This window comes from Momordica charantia, assembly GCF_013281855.1.
Source record: "Momordica charantia cultivar OHB3-1 chromosome 9 unlocalized genomic scaffold, Mcharantia_2.0 BLBB01000009.1, whole genome shotgun sequence".
NCBI classification, from domain to species: Eukaryota; Viridiplantae; Streptophyta; class Magnoliopsida; order Cucurbitales; family Cucurbitaceae; genus Momordica; species Momordica charantia.
This window is the reverse complement of record NW_028275167.1, coordinates 4916643-4932724: the sequence shown is the minus strand read 5'-3', so window position 1 is coordinate 4932724 and position 16082 is coordinate 4916643. Positions and strand designations below refer to the sequence as shown.

Here is a 16082-nt window from a genome sequence, read left to right as displayed (position 1 = left end):
AAAATTAATTTTTTATTTAAAATAAATTTTATTTTTTTCGAATTTCAATTGTATTTTTATTTTTTAAATCAAATTTTGTAATCTTTAACTAAAAAGTTGGGTTTTAAATAAAAAATCAAATTGAGATTTGGTTTTAGAAAAATATTAAAATTTATCTTTCATTTAAAATAAATGTTTATTTTTTTAAGAAAAAATTAAAGGTGGCGTCAAGTAATACACCAAGAGGAACCTTCAAAATGGTCACCCACTCAATAGCAAAATACTAGTTTGAGTATTATTCTTAGAATAAGTTTGTGACTTATTTTCAAAATAAGTTTTAGAAAATGCAATATTAAAAAGAAATGTTAAAAATACTCATTTGATCATTTTATTTTCATTTTGATCTCAACTATTTCTATTATAATTTTTGCATTATACCACCCACTAAATTTCTTAGAGTGGAGCTATAAATTTAGATTTTCAATTTTTCAATGTATATAAAATTTATGTTAAAATTTTACAAATAGAAATTAAATTGGTCATTTTTAAAAGAACAAATATCAAAATTAAGAATACAAAGATTAAAATGAACAAAAATAAAATCACATGATTTTGAAAGTGCAGGACTAAAATAAATGTCTTGAACAAATTTGACCAAAATAGTATTTAAATATAAAAATAAAAGGAAGTATCATGTCAAAAGAATCTCTTAAGTGGGAGTAGAGGAATCTTACCAATTTGAAGAATCCATCGAGATAAAATAGTAAAATATAGGTCTTTTTTTGAAGAATCTATCGAGATAAAATAGTATAGTATAGGTCTTTTTTAGTACAAGTGAGAGTAGAGGAATTCGAACTAACGATCTCTTGATCAAAGATAAATGTTAATTACCACCTAACTAGGCTATGTTGACACATTTAATACTTGTATTTAAATTTACTTTTAAAATTTGATATTTGAATCAAACGTAGCTGCCAAATAGGATCAAGTATATAAATTGGCCCAGATCACTCCCATGCACAGGAATTCTAACTCAAATATCAAACCCAAAAAAAGAAGAGAGAAAAACTTGCCAATTGGGACTAAGTCTCAACTTTTGTAACTTTTCATACAAGGAAAATATGGTAAATCACAGATTTACAATTTGAACAGACTTTTCTAAGTATCTATCAATATATTCTCATTGTTGTGTAATTACACCTATAACATTATGTTTATTGGTGGAGATTATGTTAAAAAAACAAACAATTATTTTTGTCTACTCTCTTGATTATGGCTTACTTGTAATTATCCTTCGTGGAAAGCAGAGAAATCTGGTTCATCTGGCTTGAACAACTTGGGCATTTTCAAGCTGGTGGCATCAGAATCAAGGCCAGACAACTTCTGGGCAATCCCTTTTCTGGTAGTTGCTGCAAACTTTGAAGCCAACATTGTGACTCCAAGATTTTGGGGCTTGCTCACACTTCCATTTTTGGAGCCACTGGTTTCACCATCTCCTTCGCCTTCCATTTCACTTCCATGGCTCTGGTCTTGGTCCATGATGGTTGTGTAATAAAGTTCCTCTTGTCTTGCCAACTCCATGGCCAGCTTTCTTTTCACATATCTTCTCCAAGCAGCCTGCATGAAGCAAGCTCCCCATGTCCTCCATTGGTGGGAGTAGTATCTGAAAGCGTGTTGGAGTTTCTTGCTGTGGAGGCGCTTGAACTGGCTGGCTACAAACTTGAGATCCTCAGCTTGGAGCGCGAACGCCTCGACTTCGGTGAGGGACTTCACAGTTCGAGTCGAGGACGGGAAGCTTAGGCTTGGGGATGGGACTAAGGCCCATGTTAGGAGCTCCTCACCGCAGAAGTCGCCCGGTCTCAGGGTGATGGAGTTGAAGAATCCTGACCTGCCCCCATTGGTGGTGGAGCTCTCAAGCTGCCCTCTGATGATGAAATGCATCTCATTTACAGGATCTCCTTCCCTCACTATATACGTGTCTTTAGTATTCAAGGATGAAACGAGACGTTCGCATATGGCGTCCAATAGCTGTGCATCCATTTGTGCAAAAAAGGGAACCTGAGAAGCAAAAGAAACAGAACATTCTTCTGAATATGAGTGTTACTGGAATTTTAAACTGAAACTGAATATGGAGGAATCTGTTACTGTTAGTGTCCTAACAGAAACCGAATAATAAGACAGATACTTTGCAAGAGGACTTACACGGCGAACAAGCGCAAGAGAGAGATGTCTCTGAATTTGACGTCGAAGGTCCAAAGGTAGATTGCGCAAGATCGATTCTTCATCGACACCTCGAGTCGCAATCCATTTATATTGAACGAATCGACGAACGCGCTCTTGCAAATGAACGGGTAACTGTCGACGCCTCATCCATTCCTCTGTGTCTCTTCGTTTTATTCTCCACTCCTCAAGTCTAGCAGATGTAGATTGCAGATAACTCTTCAAGAGAACACAAACAAATAAGATAGTTACATTTTCATACCTCATCTGCCCCCACTCTTTCCTTTGTACTAAAAAAAACCTCTCTGCAATTTTCATTTTCAGATGTCACACCTGCACTTGGCCTATGAGGTGTGAGAACAGAACCAACCCCGTTGTGCAAATCAAAATGCTAAATAAAACTTCACCCATGTAAGTGCTTGTCGTTAAATTTTGTCCATATGCACTACAGAAAAAGAAAATTAAAAAAAGGAATAAAAAGTTCATAAGTATGACAAATTTATGCCTTCTCTTCTAAGTTAATGATGTAATAATAAACTAGTGTTTGGACAGAGACAAAGACCTAAGCAGTATCAATTTAAGCATACATCAGTCTCAATAATATTGCAGCTGTTGGGAGGGTTTGTCTATTCGAAATGGTCAACAACACTTGATTTCTTAATTCAAACATAGTTTATGAAGAAAACACTCTTTTAGCAGATATTCTATTGTCTGCATATTAGGATCTGCACGAAGATTATCATGCATATAATCTCAATTTGTCCAAGTTAAACTATTGGCTCCTCGATATATATTTTTATATTTGTGAGTGTCTAGGCCAATTTTCACCACAACTCAATTAATCTCTCACCGGACAACTATATGACCCTACAACATTTAGGTGACAAGGAAAGTTGAAGAATTTTAAATGGTAAGTAGGTGAGGACCAAAGTATGATGAAATCTTTTTCTCTGAACTCTTTTAACTTTTTCACTAGTCCTAATAACCAAACCACCGGGCCATGGTGGTTCTTCAGTAAACATCATTGAATATCGATATAACTGAATGAATACTCAAACGTTAGTTTCAGAATACAGATCAAGAAGTAAGAAAGAAAAATTTGCATAATGGAACAAACGTACCTCAAACTCTTCAAGCCCCACCAAAGGCAGTAGAAGTACTTTTCGAAAAATTTGGAAGAAGCAACTTCATCAGTAAATGCATCAGCAAACATCCCAAACTCGAAATTCTTGTCATTATTAAAGGCATCGCAGTTTATAAGAACATGAGTAACTTTTAGCCAAGCACGTCGTTCGGGCTGCTCCAAACTATCACAGTCCAGAAAAAGAGGACTGCAAGAAGGAGAACGAGTGGCATTCATCTCCTTTCTACACTCGAGTTTCCAGCACTCATCCTGGCGCTGAATTGACGCCACATACCATGCAGCTCCTATAACCTGCACTGACAAAATGAAACAATAGTAAGAAGTGAACTACAGAGGCGTGAACAGATTAAGAGAGTTTAGATTAGGTGAAAGGGGAAGTACATGGCTAGCAAGCAAATAAAGGAGGAGATTATAAGCAGCACCAGCCCAAGCAGTTTTGGCAATTGCTCCAGTGGTTTTATTGATCTGTCGGTTCAGAGGAAATATAACAAACAGGCGGGGGGCATACTGAATTAACACAATCAGAGCAAGAGTGTGGTTCGCATGAGTCGCTGTTGGGTTCTTTAGTGCTGGAATTACGAACCATATCACAAACTGCCATATTAAACACCATATTATATTTATTTACAACTTTATTGAGGAAAAAAACAAGCATGTGAATGAATAAATTCTACACTAAGTTCAACAGTGTGAGTTTCAGTATATGATCTGTACATGCGAATAACCAAAAACATCTGCAAATTTTGTTTCAAGTTTCTAAACTTAAGGTACATTCATTCCCTCTAATGTAAAAATCTCTTTTCCACACTCTTGCACAAAATCAGATGGGTCAATGCTCATGAATTTCAAAAGATCAAGCTCTATGTTGTATTTCTCTAAAATCCCATCAATTTCGTATCAGGAATTTTTTTCAACTATACTTCAAACAAATGCATATATATGATCGATTCTGTTCCCGCCTACCTAATTAGTCCTAAATTCTGGGGGTAAGAAAGCGGAAACATTAGCGAAACCCTAAAACCGTAATTGGATTAATTAATTAGGAATTTCACCTGCGGCATGGGAAGCGTAGCGGCAAGATCGATAACAAAATCCTTCTTGAGGTATCGCACAGCAATGGCCTTAGGGTCCATGACGAGCTCACCGCAGCCGAAAACCCTGGAATTGGGGGCGACGAAAGCGGTGCGGAACTTCATGAGAATGTGAAAGAGGGAGAACAAATCGACGATGGTGCGGAAGAAAGTGACGATGATTGCGAGTTCGATGTGGAAGCGCATACAGCCGGGGCCGCCGATGATGGTGAGGTAGAAGTAGAGAGGATCGACGAAGAGCGAGATCAAACAGGTGACGAGGAAGATTCCGTTCCATCGGATCACGAAATCGGAGTCTGGTTTCAGGATGTGATCCCACCATGGCACCTTCTGGTACAAGGCCAACGATTTCTGAAGACCGCCCAAGCGAGAGTACGCGATGTTATGCATTTTTCATTGGAGAAGAAACCACAACCCACGGCCCAAGATAATTTAGGGCCCAAGCCCAATTTTTTTAAGGGCCTAGATACAAATATTAATGCATTAAATTTTAATAATCTAATTTCATTCAAATATATATTTTATTGATTTCAAACTACAATTTAATTACTTTTAGTTTCGAAGATCTTTTTTTTTCAAATATCATTAATTTTAATAATATTTTATAGTCATTATACAACCTATTATTGTTAAAAATAATTCATAAGCCGAAAAAGATAAAAAAAAAGTTTTGTTTACTAGTCCTAGTGAATAAGATAAATGAATGAATGTTTGGTAATATATCGAAGATTGAGTCGGTCGAAGACAATGGACATGAACTCAATTTACTATTTTAGTTTTTCTTTTTATTTTTTTATGAATTTATGTATTGTACACGTCTAAGACAATTTATGATGTGAATAGAAAAGAGAACGACTTCTAGAATCGTGAGACCTTACGATCAGCTCATTCGTCTATACTTTGAACTAATGCTTAAAAGCAAACCTATTAGAATTGGTTAGAATTGGAAAGAAAATGGGCAAAAAGAGATATCAATGGTGAAAGTTTATTTTAAACCAGACAGAAGAAGAAAAGAGAAGATTGACCGATAGAAAACAAGAGGTGAGAGCTTCATTTTGCCCTCTTATTTTCCCTTCGAAGAGGGTGTATCATAGCTAGACAAACATTTATTATCATTTTAAAAACATGGTTCCAACGTAGCAATATTCTACATCTTTATAGAAATAGGAGTTAATAGTTTGGAAATGATCTAACCTGATATTTTCAAATGGGATTGGAATTGCTTGTTTGTTTGCTCCAATTTTCCCTCTTCGTAGCAAAAATTCATCTCGAAATTGTCAGAGTTGGGATTCAAAGAAAATGGGTGAATGGAGAGGAAAATTCTCCAAGTGTTGTAATGTTTGAGAAAGATGTCCATATATTCTTCCTGAGTTGCGTGTTTTCAGCTTTATTTGTTTGAAATTGATGGCCTAGATTTTTCATCTTCATCCGATTTAAACGGGTAATAAAGAAAAATACAATAATTCTTTAATATTTTTTTTTCTTTATTCAGAAAAATAGAAATCTTAAAGACAAACATATGTATTTCGGATCTGGAATGGATCAGACCATCTGATTTGAACGAAGATCCGGGTGAGCTACGGCGAGGAGGTGGACGGTGGGCCCAATCGGTGCCGAGGAGGTAGTCGGTGCTCTTCCCGTCCCGGATCATATTCCGGTGCGTCCACAGAAGAGGAAATCGCAATGCATCTTGTTCAGCAGGCGTAGCTTGGAGTGAGAGTGTAGCGTGGGTAAGGTAAGGAGGCCGCCAGAGAGGAAGCCAAACCGGCCTATTAAGCGCAGCTAAGCTAATATGCGCCGGAGAAAGCCAGGTGTCGGAGGTAATCCCATTGTATTCGAGGAGTCAAGGATTTGCTGGGAATTCCAGATCGAAGAAGAGGCAGATCTTTTTCTCTTTCAGGTATATTTCTTGGTTTCAATAGGACTCCTTACTATTAGATAAAAATAATAAAGTTATTAATGACTGGACGAAACCAAGAAAGAACCCCTCACGTGCGAAATGAGAGAAGATCCCCTTACAACAATAAGGATCAAACAATTCCATCGAATTGAGTATGATTGTAAGTTCGCCAGAGGAGAAGAAGATTCATAAGATCAACGTTTACATTTGGTTACAAATACAAATCGATGTTCATTCATTTATAATTATGTGGTAAATCATTATCACTAGGTCTAAAGCGAGCGTAGTTTAGCGTTAATTGATATAAATCTCCAACTAAAAGATTGTGAATTCGATCTCTACCTCCACATGTTTAGTAGAAAAAAAAATCATCACTGGACATAAATATGGTAACGATAGGCACTAATTGATATTCATATCTAAACTTCATTTTATAACAAAATACAAGTATTTTCCATCCTTTTCAAGACTTTTTTATTCTTTAAACCTAATTTGTACATTATCATTCTTAGATTTAATAGCCAAAGTCAGCATACCCAGCAGTAATTGACATATATCTTAAACTAAGAGATTGTGAATTCGATCCCTACTCCACATGTTGTACTCCACATGTTGTACTGAAAAAAAAATCATAGTTTTAATAAGTTCACGTCCATAAATATACATGTATGTATGTATATGAGAAAATATCCAAATCATGCAAAATTTTAATCTAGAAAAATAATAATAAATAAACAAAATAATAAACTCATCTATAATACTAATTTAAATATTTATTATATTCCATTATTTCAAGAAAAAAAGTTATTCCGAAGTTTAACGTAATGCAACCAAAAATTTTAAATTATATTTGGGATACAACAAAGATCGATGAGTCAAAAGAGCCACGATTTTGAAGAGGATTCCATATTGAAAAGAAAATAAAATTTACAATGGTTTATAATAGACATGAGCTGCTACTCCCACTCCGAATTGGTTTTGAAACCAAGTTTACTGTACATAAATAAAAAATAGATTTTTTAAAATTTTTTTAATTATATATTTATTTGTTTTTAATTATATGTTTTTAACAAAATTATTTCTTCTTTCTATCACATGGAATGGGAGATGAGAAGATCACAGCTTTACCTAATTTTTTGTATTCATTTTACTGCCACTGCATTTCTATTGTGGTCATCCACGAAATAATGCATTTTATAAGGAAGACAGACAATAAATTAAAACTAATCATAATAATTTATTTTTTATTTTTAATATCTACCACCTAATATTTGCCCAGACAGTACTTGCAATACAGTTCTATGTCAATATGTTCATATGTTAAAAAATTAATAGCAAAATAGTGGCGATTACCAACATTGGGAAAAATTTATAATACTCTCGTTTTTTAAGCACTCCGTTTATTTCAACTATAATATTCATTCATAAATCACTCTTTAATATTATCTTTAATATCTTTCTTTTCTTTTGATAACCACTCTTTAATTTTTTTTCCAATTTAGCATAAATTTAACCTCTTTTTTCTTTTAAAAAATTCATAACGTGGACTTATTTGTCCACATTGTTCATGGTATTAAAAATTTAAACACACATACTTATAAAATCATTACCATGTAGTAACAAATTACCTGCATCAAATTACTACACTATTATAGGAAAACAAATTCAGTAGATTAATAGCATCATTTAATAATAACATTAAGTAGTTGACGCTGTAAACAATATATACACATAAAATCCAAAATATTTTGTTAAAATACCTTATTTTGGGAAAATTTTGTCCGACTTTCGTTTTCATTACATTTGTTTTTTTCTCCTTCCCTCTTTTAAACAAGAGTTGGAATCGAATATATAAAGGAAAAAAAAAAGAGATTAAAAAAAAAAAGAAAAAAAGGAAAAATTCTTGTGGAGTGTTTGATTGGACACGCGCGAGTACTGGCAGTGCTGCCCATTCGCCACTGTACCGTCGATGAAGATGAAGATGAAGATGATGCGCTTCCACAGACTTTCTCGCCCTCTCTCTCTCCTCCCTCTCCCTCTCTCTCTCTCCTCCGCCATTTCTCTCCCTCGTCCTCGTTCTTCTCTCACGCCCCGCCGTAGATTTCACGCTGCAGCGCCACTATCCACTCCCTCCCATTCCCTCATGGCCTCATCTAGGTTCCGCAACCTCGTTCCTCTGAACGCGATCGTCTCTGAGGATGGCGGTGGCGGAGGCGGAGGTTCTAATGGCTCCGTTTCCTCTTCATCAGCTTCAGTTCCCACTGAAGACGACGGTACTGGAAATTGGAAAAGAGTTATATATTGAGTAATGTTTTTGATGGTTTTGCATGTTCTTATTCGTCTTCTGGCGGTCCAGCTGCGATTGTTTGTTTAATAATTTACTTGGTTTGAAAATGTTTGGTTGGATTGGTCAAGGAATAAAGAATGATTTGGAGTTGGGTTGGGTTTAATTTTTCTATTATCATATTTGCTTGTCAACTTGATGTCCGGAATGCGTATATATATCCAAGAGTTTGTGAATTGAATTGGGTTATGTTACTATTCTATGACGTACCTGCGTGATGCGTTGACTACTCTTGTGATTTATTTTATTTATGTTATTTGTTGGTATGGTATCAATGAAGTAAATTACATGTGTTTCGTTACGTTTTTTTTCTTCTAGAAGCAATTTCCTCTTTCACTGTCTTTGCCACTATAGAATATATATTTATATTCCGCGAGTTACTTGTATTAGGAAGTGCTTAGTTCAAATTCAGTATCTGTGGTATTGCTTTTTATTTCTTTCTTCATTTTTTTTGACCCGGGATTTTTGAGCTCTGTAATGTAACTAAGTTTGTTTGTGGCTTGCCTACGGAAATCAAATCCCTAAACAACATTGCTCAAACTGTTATTTGATGTTTGTCGATGGTGTTTCTGACTCATGATATTTTTATACAGAAAGTTTAGTATTGGGGGTTGGGTACCGTCTTCCTCCCTCTGAAATCAGGGACATCGTTGATGCTCCACCGCTTCCCATATTGTCATTCTCGCCATATAGGGACAAAATATTGTTCCTCAAGCGAAGGTCATTGCCTCCACTATCAGAACTAGCAAAGCCAGAAGAAAAGCTGGCTGGCATTCGTATCGATGGACAGTGCAATTGCAGAAGTCGGATGTCATTCTACACCGGAATAGGGATTCATCAGTTGATGCCTGATGATTCCCTAGGTCCAGAGAAGGAGGTATATGGCTTACCGGATGGTGCTAAGATCAATTTCATTACCTGGTCACCTGATGGCCGTCATTTATCTTTCAGTGTGCGAGTTGATGAGGAAGATGGCAGTAGCGGTAAGCTTAGAGTTTGGGTTGCTGATGTGGAAACTGGGAAAGCTAGACCTCTGTTTCAGAATACAGACATCTATGTAAATGCAGTTTTTGAGAATTTTGTTTGGGTAGATGATTCTACTTTGTTAGTTTGCACCATTCCCTCCTCTCGTGGAGATCCGCCAAGAAAACCTTTGGTTCCTTATGGTCCAAAAATTCAATCTAATGAGCAGAAGACCATTATTCAAGCTAGAACCTTTCAGGATCTGCTAAAGGACAAATATGATGAAGATTTGTTCGACTACTACGCCACTACCCAGCTTGTTTTGGGTTCATTGGATGGAACGGTTAAGGAGTTTGGCACACCAGCTATATACACATCGCTGGACCCTTCCCCTGATCACAGACATCTCTTAGTTACTTCCATTCATAGGCCTTATTCTTTTATTGTTCCATGTGGAAGATTCCCTAAAAGGGTAGCTGTGTGGACAACTAATGGAAAATTTGTTAGGGAGCTCTGTGATTTGCCGCTTGCTGAGGATATACCCATTGCATTCAACAGTGTAAGAAAGGGGATCCGTTCCGTCAGTTGGAGAGCAGATAAGCCATCGACACTCTACTGGTGTGCATTTCAGTTCCTAAAAACAAACTTTACTGCTCTTTCCATATTCATGGACATCCCCTTTCTTTTTCTTTTATTATTATTATTTTAAAATTTTTAAAAATGTATGTTATATGTCATCATGTAAGGAAGATAATTCGTTTGTGCTTACTATTTTCATTTGTCTTAATGTGCACTTTGTCAAAATTTTTAGGGTGGAAACTCAAGATGATGGAGACGCCAGAATAGAGGTTTCTCCTCGTGATATTGTTTATACACAATCTGCTGAACCTCCAGAAGGTGAACAGCCAGAGATATTACACAAACTTGATCTTCGTTATGGGTATGTTTTTCCTTCCTCCCTCTGTTATTTATTTTGGTCATTACTTTAGATAGCCGCTTAGAAAGTTGAGTGTGGCCTTTTACTATTACACTGTTCAACTTTAGCAGTCCTTAGTTTATTTGTATTTCAATCATGTATTCGGTTAAACATGTTTCCTGAATCCTGAAGATACAGTAACCTGAAGATGTCTGCAAAGACTGATAGTATATTCAAGGTGGAAAGTGGTCCACCTTCGGGAATTCATATCATTCATGGTCTTGCCTATGCTTATCCGTATTAACTGTCTTATCACATAATTTTTATTGTCTCTAAAATATTTCTTTTCAACTTCTGCTCCAATTACTCCTATATCTTGCCATATCATGCTCCATGAATTTCTTTAGTTAGAGGTTGCCTGCTGTATCTACCAGAAAATTATATAGATTAATTTCAGTTTTGAGTTGCTTTTACAGATCTGCTCAATCAATTGGTCAACCTCGAAACTTCGTTTTAATATGTTTGTCCTGTTTATTGCTGCAGGGGCGTATCTTGGTGTGATGATTCACTGGCTCTTGTTTATGAATCTTGGTACAAGACGCGCAAAATACGAACTTGGGTAATCTCGCCTGGATCTAAAGATGACACTCCTCGCGTTCTATTTGATAGGTCATCAGAAGATGTGTATTCAGACCCTGGCTCACCAATGCAGCGGAGGACTCCTCTTGGGACTTATATAATTGCAAAGTTAAGGAAGGAAAATGATGAAGGCACATATGTTCTACTAAATGGTAGTGGTGCTACCCCAGAAGGGAATATCCCTTTCATTGATTTATTTGACATGTAAGTGTGTTAATTTAATCATCTCTTGTTTAGTCCTTGTTAGCGCTATTAATGCAACACTGGTTCTGAAAATATTCCTTCAGAAAAACAGGCAGCAAAGAAAGAATATGGAAGAGCGATAAAGAGACGTATTATGAAAGTGTTGTAGCTTTAATGTCCGACGAGAAAGAAGGAGATTTAAATATTGATCAGCTGAAATTTTTGGTTTCCAAAGAATCCAAAACTGAAAATACCCAGTACTACATACTGAGGTGGCCTGATAAGAAAGCTACTCAAATTACCAAATTTCCTCATCCATATCCACAGCTGGCATCACTGCAGAAAGAGATGATCAGATACGAGAGAAAAGATGGAGTTCAATTGACAGCAACACTATATCTGCCACCAAACTATGACCCAGCAAAAGAAGGCCCTCTTCCCTGCTTGATCTGGTCTTACCCTGGGGAGTTCAAAAGCAAAGATGCAGCTGGACAAGTTCGTGGTTCCCCTAATGAGTTTGCAAGTATAGGTCCAACTTCTGCTCTTCTATGGTTGGCTTGCAGGTAGAATTGCCTCTTCAAGGTTATCGCTTTTACATTTTTTCAGGGTCATAGTCTATTTTGTTCTGAATATAGTTCTTCAAGTCTTTCAGGTTTGCTATTTTAGCTGGACCAACAATACCTATCATTGGTGAAGGTGACGAGGAGGCAAATGATAGGTAATTGGTAGCATATTTACTATAAACTTGGTTCCTTTTCCCTGTTCCTTCCCAATTATGTAGTTTGTTCCAGGAAGTTTACATTGTCTTTGTCATATATTTTATGACGTTTTATGCAAAAACAAAAGAATGCACCTGAATTTAAATCTGGAAAGCAGGCTGCAATGTGTAGGTTCTATTCTAGGATGTTTTGATGTGTACATAGGTTCATTAAGTTGTGTCTAACCATAGTAAGAAGGTAATACTAGAAATGAGTTTTACATAGTTAAGAAATATATAATAAATTAAATCGGATTATCAAGCTCCTTCTTTAAGGGGGTTTAGTATATGTTGAGATCATTAACCACAAATTAGATCTGTTGTATAAGCTGTTTTACATATGCTCAGAATCATGTCTACATACATGCAGTATGAGTGTCTCACAATAAAAATAGGCACACGCACTTATTGCAATATTGGGATATGAAAAGAATGATATAGATTCGTTCTCAAAATAGGTTATAGACTAATGGACTTTGAGCAACACTTTTTATTACTATTCTTTTGATAACCGGGAGTTGGAGCTTTGCTCCCCTATAACCAGGAGCACCCACGCCTGCCCCAAGGCTTGGACCTAACACTTATTATTACTATTATTTTCCTTCTCACGCTCCTTCTAGAGTATCTTGCAATGTATGTAGCAATTTAGGCCTTTCTCTTTACCCTAGTCCGTTGAAGCTGAAGCTTTAAATAATAGCTTTATAAGGTTTTACTTATATATTTTTGTCTATGTCTTACTCATTTAAATATTTTTATTCGATGCTTTCTAAATCATACATATTTTACTAGATATGTAGAGCAATTGGTTGCAAGTGCACAGGCTGCTGTAGAGGAGGTCATTAGACGGGGGGTGAGTGTCGTGTTTTCGTTATTAATATTTTCTTGGTGTATAAAGTAGTTAACCATGTTGATGTGCCACCATGACTAGGTCGCTCATCCAAATAAGATTGCCATTGGTGGACATTCATATGGTGCATTTATGACTGCAAACCTTCTGGCTCATGCTCCTCATCTTTTTTGCTGTGGAATTGCTCGCTCCGGTGCCTATAACAGAACACTGACCCCTTTTGGATTTCAGGTACTTCCATTTCTGAACGCTCAAATTCCCTCTACACATTGATGATACGAAAGTTAATTGGCTAAATTTCCCATGCTTAAAAGTTTTCCAGCCTTTCCACACGTTTCTCCTACTCTACCTATTATTTGTTCTGCTCACCTGACGAGTTATACTTTATATTCATAGAATGAGGATAGAACTCTTTGGGAGGCAACCAAGACATACGTAGAGATGAGTCCATTTATATCAGCAAATAAAATCAAGAAGCCAATTTTACTCATCCATGGTGAAGAAGACAACAACCCAGGAACTTTACCCATGCAGGTATGGTTTGAATTTTTAACTGTTTGGTTTTGTTTCCATGTAGGCTCTTTTCACCCATAAATGATCAAATAACCGTCTGTAAAAAATTTCCTTCTCTTGTTCGTTTCCCTCTGCTGAGGTTCAAGCACTATAATGCTACAGTTTCATTCTTAATTTGCTTGGTTTCTACTCATCATGCTTGTGCATGCATTGCAGTCCGATCGGTTTTTCAATGCCTTGAAAGGTCATGGAGCATTATGTCGCCTTGTGGTTCTTCCGTTTGAGAGCCATGGCTATACTTCACGAGAGAGTATCATGCACGTCCTCTGGGAAACTGATAGATGGCTGCAGAAATATTGTTCCTCTAACTCTTCTGATGTAGGTCAAGATGTGGATAAAAGCAAAGAGGAAGGTAATGGAGCAGCAGATTCTAAAGGGAAAGTTGTTTCAGGTTCCGGAGGTGGTGGCACAGAGAGTTCAAATCGTGATAATGATGGATTTTACTCTATTCAAAGATCATTATTGTGGTAATTCCTTCACTTCGAATTGCTGAAGTACATTAAAAAACTATTTAAACCTAGAGCTGTAAAACAGACAGAAAAGACAGCAAAAATAATTTCTCTACCATGTGTGCTTGGCTTCACTTTCTCTAAAAGGGCTGCAGTTCTTAATGCTTGCTTCTGAGTGTCTTTCTCTAGTTCTTCTGTTATCTTGATTAGGGTGTGAACTGTGAGGTTCAATATAACCATGACTATGAACTCATTATACAAACCATAAATTCTTTCTGGTAAAAATTTTCATTAGAGCAAGGTCTTGCAAAGAGATTTTATCAGAGCGTGAATTAAAGAACATGCATGCTGGACGTACATACACGTCGGGTCATTTGTGGCAGAAGAGTAAGCTACAAATTAGTTGTTTCTAATGCCTTTGATTTAACACAGCTCTACGTTTTCAAGGCAGGAGTTGGAGGTTAAGATGATGAACTGGTCACTATCTATACTTTTACTAGACTATGAATAAGTGATAATATAGACTTTTTGCTGCAAAAGTTAGCTCTCTTCTACCATTTTATTGCAAATGGAGAGCTCCTGCATCTAGATATACAACACATCAATGTTTCCCTGTGCAAGGTTCTACGTCTAATTCTCTTATGATATCATTACCTATTACTATAACCTCTTCGAACGTTTCATTTGTCGTGTAGATTTCTTGTGGATATTTTGCAGCCAAGAGGTGAAGTGGAGATTCGAATTGTAAGATAAGAAGCACGGATGACGATCCTCCGAAGAAACAGATCCATGCCTCTGAAGTGCATCATTCAGGATTGAAATAAAGAGTGGCATTTGATAAGCAAATTTCACCATTTTTTCTATATTGCAAGGACGCATAATTCTGAAATCATGGTCTGCTTGCTGTTTATGTAATTCATTGTGGCTATTGAGCAAATTTGTACGCCAAGAAAACTTGAATCTTCATTTTTCCCATAAAGGAATAAGGTCAAATTAGATGCTAATGTACTTCAAAAATGGTATATACAAAAAGATTGTGCATAGTAAATGAAATGAAAAATGTTGTCCCTGTCTTTAATTTTCACTAGTGAAAGTTATTTATGAAATGATTGATTATAAAAGCCATCACTGACATCGTAAAACTCATATATGAAAAAAAGTATGTAAAACATTAGTATATAATCCACTCGCAGTCTCCTATGTATATTTTTATTTTATTATAATTATTACAAATAAACTGAACTGTAATTTAGAAAGTATAAATGATTAAAAAAATTGTATAATTGAATAGAATTTAATAAAAACGAAGAATATGATTTCACACACCAAGTGAATATTGGGAAAACGATCACCATATTCTCCACCTCTATAAAAACTAGATGAAGAGAATTTTTTTTATCGGAAATATATACTTTAACCACTTAGCTATGTTCAAGTTGACAATAATACAAATGAATATCATTTCAAATTTCACACCTATGAAAAGATACAAAGTGTTACTTATTTGCTGGAAGAATCACCCAAGTGTTGGATTGTTTATTCCTCACCATTTCAATGCATGTCAAGTACTTTAGTTAAACTTTAATTTGTAAATTTATAGTGATTTAATCTATGTACTTTAATCCTTGAACTTTGGTACATACCTACTATTAACAACAACTAGTCCATTTCCTAATCTATATATATATATAAGAAATCTAAATTTTTATCAAATATATATATATAAGAAATCTAAATTTTTATCAAAAATTATAGGAGCTAAATCATTACAGACTAAAGTTCAGAGACTAACACCAAACCTAGGCACTCGTAAAATAAACTTAAACTTATTCAGACTAACTCGAAAGTTCAATTTAACCTTTAAAGGATTAAAAAAAAAATATGTACCTAATTCAATCACTCCACAGGTGGTAATGCCGGAAGAGATCCACAATAGTCTTCCAAAACCATAACATACATTCAATGCTGTTCATAAAATTCACCAATTACGTTTCATTTGCAAAAGCCTGCGTTTGCACATAACGAGCAAAAGAGGATTGCTTTTGGATATGGGGATAGATAGATGGCAGAAAAATAG

The 16082-nt window shown here is 35.8% G+C and overlaps 2 protein-coding genes across 4 annotated transcripts; one reads left to right on the top strand and one right to left on the bottom strand.

The window, feature by feature from the left end:
• Window positions 1-1062: 1062 nt before the first annotated feature.
• Window positions 1063-4839, bottom strand: LOC111015866 (putative cyclic nucleotide-gated ion channel 16). Of its 2 annotated transcripts, XM_022291042.2 has the most exons (6): window positions 4396-4839; window positions 3725-3937; window positions 3321-3634; window positions 2533-2644; window positions 2182-2418; window positions 1063-2037 (listed from the first exon to the last, which is right to left on the bottom strand). In XM_022291042.2, the coding sequence occupies exons 1-6, from the start codon at window positions 4822-4824 to the stop codon at window positions 1267-1269; spliced, it is 2076 nt and encodes a 691-aa protein (XP_022146734.1). In that variant the 5' UTR covers window positions 4825-4839; the 3' UTR covers window positions 1063-1266. The 2 variants fall into 2 exon arrangements, with proteins under 2 accessions (XP_022146734.1, XP_022146740.1); XM_022291048.2 differs by lacking the exon at window positions 3725-3937.
• Window positions 4840-8232: 3393 nt separating this feature from the next.
• On the top strand, window positions 8233-15083 carry LOC111015856 (Prolyl oligopeptidase family protein). Of its 2 annotated transcripts, XM_022291033.2 has the most exons (11): window positions 8234-8607; window positions 9272-10259; window positions 10453-10581; window positions 11101-11400; window positions 11484-11942; window positions 12032-12097; window positions 12926-12986; window positions 13065-13214; window positions 13380-13517; window positions 13713-14023; window positions 14701-15083. In XM_022291033.2, coding segments are annotated over exons 1-11 (2907 nt in total). In that variant the 5' UTR covers window positions 8234-8303; the 3' UTR covers window positions 14702-15083. The 2 variants fall into 2 exon arrangements, with proteins under 2 accessions (XP_087973447.1, XP_022146725.1); XM_088117321.1 differs by lacking the exon at window positions 14701-15083 and having other exon boundaries at window positions 8233-8607; window positions 13713-14172.
• Window positions 15084-16082: the final 999 nt, after the last annotated feature.

What these genes read in the sequence shown, in the direction of transcription:
- LOC111015856 (XM_088117321.1), top strand. Translation starts at nt 8,304, where the DNA reads ATGAAGATGAAGATGAAGATGATGCGCTTCCACAGACTTTCTCGCCCT. An exon ending in TTCATTGATTTATTTGACAT is followed by an intron (nt 11,401 to 11,483) that starts GTAAGTGTGTTA and finishes ATATTCCTTCAG; the next exon opens with AAAAACAGGCAGCAAAGAAA. An exon ending in GACGAGGAGGCAAATGATAG is followed by an intron (nt 12,098 to 12,925) that starts GTAATTGGTAGC and finishes ATATTTTACTAG; the next exon opens with ATATGTAGAGCAATTGGTTG.
- LOC111015866 (XM_022291042.2), bottom strand. Translation starts at nt 4,824, where the DNA reads ATGCATAACATCGCGTACTCTCGCTTGGGCGGTCTTCAGAAATCGTTG. An exon ending in TGGGGCTTGAAGAGTTTGAG is followed by an intron (nt 2,645 to 3,320) that starts GTACGTTTGTTC and finishes CTTTTTCTGTAG; the next exon opens with TGCATATGGACAAAATTTAA. An exon ending in CTCTTGCGCTTGTTCGCCGT is followed by an intron (nt 2,038 to 2,181) that starts GTAAGTCCTCTT and finishes TTTGCTTCTCAG; the next exon opens with GTTCCCTTTTTTGCACAAAT.